This window comes from Rutilus rutilus, assembly GCF_951802725.1.
Source record: "Rutilus rutilus genome assembly, chromosome: 3".
Classification (NCBI taxonomy): Eukaryota; Metazoa; Chordata; class Actinopteri; order Cypriniformes; family Leuciscidae; genus Rutilus; species Rutilus rutilus.
In genome coordinates, this window is record NC_140211.1 from 9,135,944 (window position 1) to 9,143,416 (window position 7,473).

Consider the following 7,473-nt stretch of genomic DNA (forward strand, 5'->3'; position numbering starts at 1 on the left):
GGACCGTTCCAGCAAACATATTTACGTTGTGGCAACGTCTGTGGCACGTTGCATTTCTGCTATAGCAACGTCGCTGTCTACATGCTTGCAACATTGTGTCAACGTAGAATTGTAAGACGCGACTGGGCTGTAGCAACGTTGTTGCGCGACATTCAGCAACTGAGAGACGACGGTTTGACTTTTTTAAAAAAAAAATTTTTATGCTAGATAGGCCTATACTGTAGATATCCCCCATTTAGCATTTTATGTTTTGAGGTTATTTTTAATTAGTCAGATAATTCTATACTTTTTAAATATTGTTTATCCTTATTATTAGTTAATGAGGCTATCAGTAAATTAGCCTCATTATAATCAACACCTGCAAGTGTACACTTTGAAGACTAAAAATGACAGGAGGTTACGTTAATGTTTACGTTAATTCAACTTTATTAAAACTGCATATGGTTATCAAATTGCATTTCCAAAAGTCATAATTTGTGAAAAGAAAAAAACTAAATAAACAAATATACAAATTTATTTTAAGTATATTAAATAAAACATAAAAAGCAAAGTGCATGAAATAGGGCAACAGTGCAGAGAACCAAAGGTGCTGTGTTAAAGGGCAATTGTAAGAACAGAACACAGAATGTAGAACTATATACACTATTTACAACGGGCCAGTTGTTCACTCCTCCAATCTGTCCTCAACAGAGACAAAATGTTCATAGTTTTTAAATGCTCTGTTCTCCAGTTCCTTTGGAGGCTGAATGGTTGATTGCAGGGCAATATGTATTTTTCTTTGTATTTTTTGTGTCCCTGGATTGTTTGCCTGCACACCTTGCAGGTCGGGAGATTCTGCTCCCTCGTCAGCTTAACGCCCAGCCCTGTGGGGTGGTCTGCCAGCTTCCTCTTGTACTGTGTAAATCGAGACCACGACAATCCTACCACACGGTTCTGTCCAGAGGCTGGCTGAACAGCTGATGGGCACAGGCGGAGTGATCGGGATGGACGCCTGACCACCAGCAGGCACCATGGGCTGCGTGGATGAGGGGCCGGCAGACCGGGAGACGAAGGGCAGCACAGGCCTGGTGATGGTGGAGGTGACGGGGATTCTCCTCACCGGCAGAGGCAGTGGTGGCTGAGGAGGAGGCTGTGGCGTCACCACCAGCATGTTGGTCTGTCCCTTCAACACCTGTGCCGGCTGTGGTGGGTGTGGGGATGTACTCCATCACGGGGTAGTCAGGTGGAGGGAGGACGGCAGGCTGGCGCGGTGCAGGAGGCAGCTCTTCAGACGACACAGAGGTGATCTTGGAGATGACGGCTGGCTGCCTGGTGGCGTGCAGGTTCACCAGCCTCTCCTGCTGACGGATGAAGTCCCTCACTGTTTTAGTGTTCATTTTGGGGAGAGGGATGCCTGCCTTGCACAGGATTGGGTCATCCACCGAGACCCGGTGCTGGATCCTGTCATAGGCCTTGAGGATGCTGGCCTTCTCAGGGCTGGAGCGAGAGGCCTTAGGGGAGCGCAGCCACAGCAGCTTGACAAGCAAATACATAAGGCGGTTTTGCTGTGGGCGGATGTCCTGCTGTGCTGGCGTGTACCTTTTGGCCATCTTCGTTTTCTGGACCACGATGGCGTCTGCAAGGTCATCCCTCTTTGTACGGCAGTACAACGTGTTGCCCCAGTGTGTGCGGTACAGCTGGTGGCATTTCTGTGGCTGCTTGTCATGCTCCTCCACTGCATTCCAGGCATCGAGGACCCTGTTCCTTTGCGCAGTGTTGAGGAGCAGCTTCTGGTCTGTCAAGCTGACCTCCACCAGCGCAGTACAGAATGCCTCCAGCTTCTGAAACCCGGGCAGAGGATTGTCACTACAGACATCCTCCTGTAAAACAAACACAGAGAGACACACACACACACAGAGAGAAAAGTAGGTAAGTTCCAATGCATACAATAGCCGCTTTCCGACCAAGTAGTTCTAGGAACTGTCCACTTCTAAACAGTTCTAAGAACTACTCTCCCCCAAACTCAGTTTTGCTGTTTGCGTTCGCACTGGCCAAGTGGCCATAGGAACTGGTAGGAGGGGTAAGGGAGTGACGCAAGCACGGTGACTTTTATTTTGACGGCGCGACGGACCTTTATTTTGGCGGCGCTGAGAACGCCAGAGCAAACAATGCTCGCATTCTCTGTGTTTATTAGTTAGCGATCTGTCTAACAGTACTGTTTAATATCTTATTAGATAGAACTGTTATAGAAAGTAGACAGTATATGAAAAAAAGGTTATTAGCCTATGCCGTGTGGTTGATGTCCAGTGTTGCTAGCTGGGCAGATAAACATAATCATGTTTGGCTTGGTCCCCTCAAAGTTGCGTTGGATTTTCTCTTCAGCATAAAGGTTTAGAGACCCATGCATCTATCACTGTTTTCCATGTTTGTACAGTTAGTTTATGGAGTAAATATATCTGTAATCTATAATCTGTGTGTTTATTGTAGCTGTTTTAAAAATGGCGGGTGCTGATGTTCCGCGTGCGTTCGGTCAATCAGCGTACACTAACGTCACGGATAGTTCCTATAGTGCTGGTTTAGACCCTACTCTGAAGTAGGACCCAAATTAGTTCCTACAAATGGAGTTCCTAGAACTAAAATCGTTCCTAGTTCCTGCGGTGCGAACACGCCGACATCCGGGTACATTAGCCAATAGTTCTAGGAACTGTGAAAAGGTTCCTCTGGTCGGAAAGCGGCTAATGTCTTGTTTTTCAGCGGTCACATTTAGCACTGTATTCTCTTCTATCAGACAAGTAGGTACTCTACTCACAAATGACCTCCTCCTCTGGCCCAGGACCGTCGTTGACAATGCCCTCAAGAGAGAAGGACTCCCCTGTGCTCTGGCTGAAAGGATATTCGAGCCTAAGCAGCTCGTCTGACTGGACATCGGTCGGGGCCCGGAAGTTCTCTTCCACCGTCTCACCAATACAGCTGCTGGCAGCGGGCGTTGAGGCGGTCAATGAGCGCCGCTGAGTAGACTCGTTTGTGCCGGCCTCTGCCCCCAAACACAGCATCCGAGCTGTGGTCGGAGTTCCACCTAATGATTCCACTGATGACGTTGACCTGGTAAGGTCGTGCCACAGAGTGGGGACCTGTACATCACAACAACAAGTATTATCAGAATGATACAAAAAGGACATGTTGTATTTTTTGCTGTTAAACAAGTATTTTCCCCCCTTAGATTACCTGGAATCAACCTACCTTTCTCGAAGGAAAGCGCTGCGTGCTGTAGGTGGCAGTCGCTGCGTGTGGTGTGCTGGAGGTGGCAGTCGCTGCATGCGGTGTGCTGGAGGTGGCAGTCTGTGAAAATACAGGAGACTTTCAGCTTTGAAGTTTGTATTAACATAGCATGTGTAGTAACAATCACGGCTGTCACCGGTAGTAACCTTAACCTACCTCTCTATCGACAATATACTGCCTGAATCGCTTCAGGGACTTGGTGGTGATGTTGTCCTCCTTCATCGCCAGCCACTGCCTCGCAGAGCAGTGCGCCTCCTGTCCTGAGCCATCTTCCGCTCATGGTCTGTCCCAGCCTGCGGGTCAGCCTGAAGGGTCTTGTGCAGGCTATACAACTGCCACATCTCGTGGAACGTGAACGTCCTGAACCGGCCCTGCCCGTAAATGGCCCTGTCCACGTTCATCTCGAGGTGGCAGGAGACCTGTGGTAGCAGCTGCACATATTTCAGCAGGTGCTCTTTGACCCACTTGTCCTTGATGACCCTCTCAGGGTGGCGGCTTTCCTTGGCGTGGCGATCAAGGACACTAAAATATAACAAAGCACAATTAATTTATGAAAAACATACTGAACATAGTTTGATTCTGTTTAGTGCAACATGCTTACTATTTAATGTATCCGACGTCGTTTTCCACCAGCCATTTGAAAGTGTTTCCATTATATTTTCCAAATGTGACTATCAGCTGACCAAGACACTGCACCTCCATTGGAGTTGAAGTGACCAGCCGGCACCTCTCTTTAGCTGAAGACAGAAATTGTTAGGCCTCTGATAACGCGCAAGCACAGACACTCTAGTGCACAACAGTAGGTTATCATGACTGAAGTGGAAATATAAGGTGGAAAAAACATCTATGACCCTATTGCCAAGGTATTACCTTTGTTGTAAGCCGCCTTCTCGTCCCTCAGCTCGCTGTCGTCAGTGGTTTGGGATGGTTTGAATGACTTGGCCTCCTTTGTTGCCTTAAGAAGGCATTGTTGCCTATCTTGTGGCACACTCGTGTCTAAAATGCTCAATGCGGGCAGCAATGTATCCATTTTAAACACTCCTGTAGGAAACAGTCTGTTACAATCATAATGATAAAAAATAAATATTCTTACCATAGCAAATACAGGGGGTCATGATGAGGTTAAGAGTTATACAGGAGGGGAATTTGAACATGTCCACAAACAAAGGCTTATCTGCTAAGTATTAACCCTTCTGTGTCCTTATTTTTGTCTTTTACAGTTTTGTTTTTTTCATCATGTTGCCTATGTTAATGCCAAATGCATACATTTTGACAAGTGTATTTTTATTGGAATTTTACTATTTCACCCCCATTTCCTTTAATAAACAATTAAATCAAAAGTTACAAAATGAATACTCTAACTACTCTACTGCAAATCACAAATCCAGCCACTGTGTGACCATAATATGAGATATGAGACTGCCACCTTTTATATATATAATATGATATATATAAACATGACATATAATATGGCTTTAATTTTCTACCAGTTTCAGAGGTCAGCATGTTTCATAAAATATATATCTTTATATAAAATAATGGTCATAAATCATTTTCATAAATTTAAACCTCAAATTTTTTTTGTTTTATTTCAACAGTAATCTGCCAAGGGCCTTTGAAATGAGTCCAAACTTAAGTCTGTGCTGCTCCGAAGCTCCAAAGACACAGACATTTTTGTCCTTTGGACCTCAGAGTAACTTTTTATTTATTGACACACAAGGGTTAAATACATTTCAGATAATGTTCAATATTTTTTTTCCTGTTTCCTTTCCACTTTATTTTTCCCCCACTGTACATTATTTTACATGCTTTTATTGAAAGCTAAAACTGAAAAGAACTTAGGCATATATACATTTTTTTTTTTATCTTTTCTTTTCTTTTTTAGCCTACCCTTACGAAAATTAACCGTGGTTTTATTATAGCAAAAGTGCAGTAACCGTGGTTTTATTATAGCAAAAGTGCAGTAAGCATGGTTTTATTATGGTAAAAGTGTAGTAACCATTGTTTATTATAGTAAAAGTGTAGTAAGCATGGTTAATTTGCTGTTACTACGGTTTAACTGTATTATATTAACTATATTTGAATTAAAAGTATGATTAATTTTCATAATGCCCGTCGATGAATGCAACTTGCGGTGCCGTTAGCTGATGCACTTTTCATTCATTCTCATTTGGACAATTTACGGAATAAAATTAATGAAAATGAATGCATTTCTTTATTGTTAATATTATAATACATAAGTCTTACCTCAAACGCTGAATCACAGGTCCTCAAAAATGATGTGTATTTGCAAATATAGGCAATGTAGACTTTTGGCCAATCGGAAGCCCGAACTGTCTACAGTGTGTAGACTTTCGACCAATCAGAAGACCGAACTGTCTACAGTGTGTAGACTTTTGACCAATCAGAAGACCGAACTGTCTACAGTCTACAGCGTTGCACGTAGCTGGGGCTGACGTCTGCGAATGGGACCACTCTACCACCCAGCTCTGACCACTCTACGAACATGGTGCTTTAGCTGTTCCCGCATCACGTAGAGTCGCATCACGTCTTCATCGGTCACTGTGTCATAAGCCGGGTCCTTTGCTCGGACCGCCTTGATGAGAAGCTCCAGGCCTGTGCGGTTGTAGGCCAGCACCGCTCCTGCTAGGGCAGACTTGAAGACCACGTATTTGGAGTGGCTCTCGGTACGGATGGCTGCATCAAACCGATGTATCCAGTGAAAAATATCCAAACGCACAACCATTCCCTTGTCCACCCACGTCTGGAACAAGGTCTCCACAGCGGTTGGGCCTTGTGCGTGACAGCACCCGCGGTCAACGTACAGGATATGAGGTACAGGTTGATTGGCCTGCTCGAATCTCTCCATCACCCCCTGGCACATGGGTCTCAGACACTCCGTGGATTCTTCGCAGGTTAGAACAAATGAGACAATCTTGAGATTGCTCATTGCCTATACTTGTAAACCACTCCGCTGAGCCTTTGCCCTCTCCACTCAGCTTCTTAACCACCTGTGAGACACAAGGAACACCGTTCCAGATTGAAATTTTACGTTCTGTATTTTATGTAATTGTATGCCTATTCAAAAAGGTGTAACTTCTCTTTTTTTATATATATATATACAAGCGGCTAAATCTATTTTCTTCATTATTAGTGTTCTTTATTACATCATGTCTGCACTATGTTTGTACTTCTATACTGGAAGCTCCTAACACCAAGACAAATTCCTTGTGTGTGTGCAAACACACTTGGCAATAAAGCTCTTTCTGATTCTGATTCTAAATGTCACCTTTTGTGTGTTTACAGAAGAAAGAAGGTGGTCATACAGGTTTGGCTAGTGGAGTAAATGATGAATGATGTAAATGATGATGTTCTAAAATATGTTGTATACACAGTGTATTGCTTTGTGTACCTTTTTAGTGGAGTCCATTTTAAGCACGGTGCCAAATGTGGAGAGAATCTGGGTCCTATAATCCTGTACGTTGTTGGCCTCTGCCAGCAGGAAGGCATGACGGAGCAGACGAGCAGAGGGCAGCTCTCTTTGAGGAGGTGGAGCCTCAAACGTGTGCCCCAAGGCTGGCACGATCCCCCCAGGCTTCACCAGAGTCATCAGGAGGGTGGTATACAGATCCTTCCTGTGGAGATAGTCTTCCACATGGTTCTCTTGAATCTGCCGCCACACTTTGGTCATTGTGTTACCTTCGGTCCGGTCCCTCAAAAGCCGCATGACGTTCTTGTCCACACCACGTCTATAAAGTTTGATAATCAGCGTGTCAACCGAGAGGTAATTGCTGTTACAAGCGGACACCAGCTATTTTTCAGTATTCTTACCTAAATGTGAGAATGGCTGGGAACATGCCTCGCTGAGTTGGCAGAGGATAGCATTATCCCATGCTAACCAATGACCCACCTTTCCACCTTCACCTTTCCTGCCCGCTTTAGTGCATGGTCCACAGCAAAGGACCTCCGTCAACATGGTGTACCAATTGGACACGTCGCAGATGTGACGAACCTTAAGTCATTGTTTTTGTTTGTTTTTTGTGCACTGGATTGCAGTCGTATGCGTAGAATGAGTACACTAATGGGCTCAGCACGCAGCCTTTGTGGGGAGCCAGTGCTGAGTGTTACCCCTTTTCCACCAAGGCAGTGCTGGTGCCGGTTCGGAGCCGGTGCCTACTCGCGAACCAGTTTGACCCTGTTTGACCTGTATGCAAA

At 44.9% G+C, this 7,473-nt stretch overlaps 1 protein-coding gene across 1 annotated transcript; it reads right to left on the reverse strand.

Annotated features, from left to right (window-relative positions):
• Nucleotides 1–583: 583 nt before the first annotated feature.
• On the reverse strand, nucleotides 584–7,111 carry LOC311287791 (uncharacterized protein). The gene is made up of 8 exons (XM_084404851.1): nucleotides 7,090–7,111; nucleotides 6,671–7,007; nucleotides 4,129–6,269; nucleotides 3,860–3,995; nucleotides 3,415–3,780; nucleotides 3,220–3,318; nucleotides 2,789–3,110; nucleotides 584–1,859 (listed from the first exon to the last, which is right to left on the reverse strand). The coding sequence occupies exons 7-8, from the start codon at nucleotides 2,903–2,905 to the stop codon at nucleotides 921–923; spliced, it is 1,056 nt and encodes a 351-aa protein (XP_084260977.1). The 5' UTR covers nucleotides 2,906–3,110; nucleotides 3,220–3,318; nucleotides 3,415–3,780; nucleotides 3,860–3,995; nucleotides 4,129–6,269; nucleotides 6,671–7,007; nucleotides 7,090–7,111; the 3' UTR covers nucleotides 584–920.
• Between the last annotated feature and the right edge of the window lie 362 nt (nucleotides 7,112–7,473).

Coding starts and splice junctions, on each gene's coding strand:
- LOC311287791 (XM_084404851.1), bottom strand. CDS start 2,905: ATGTCCAGTCAGACGAGCTGCTTAGGCTCGAATATCCTTTCAGCCAGA. Junction 1,860..2,788: donor GCCAGAGGAGGAGGTCATTT/GTGAGTAGAGTA, acceptor TTTGTTTTACAG/GAGGATGTCTGTAGTGACAA.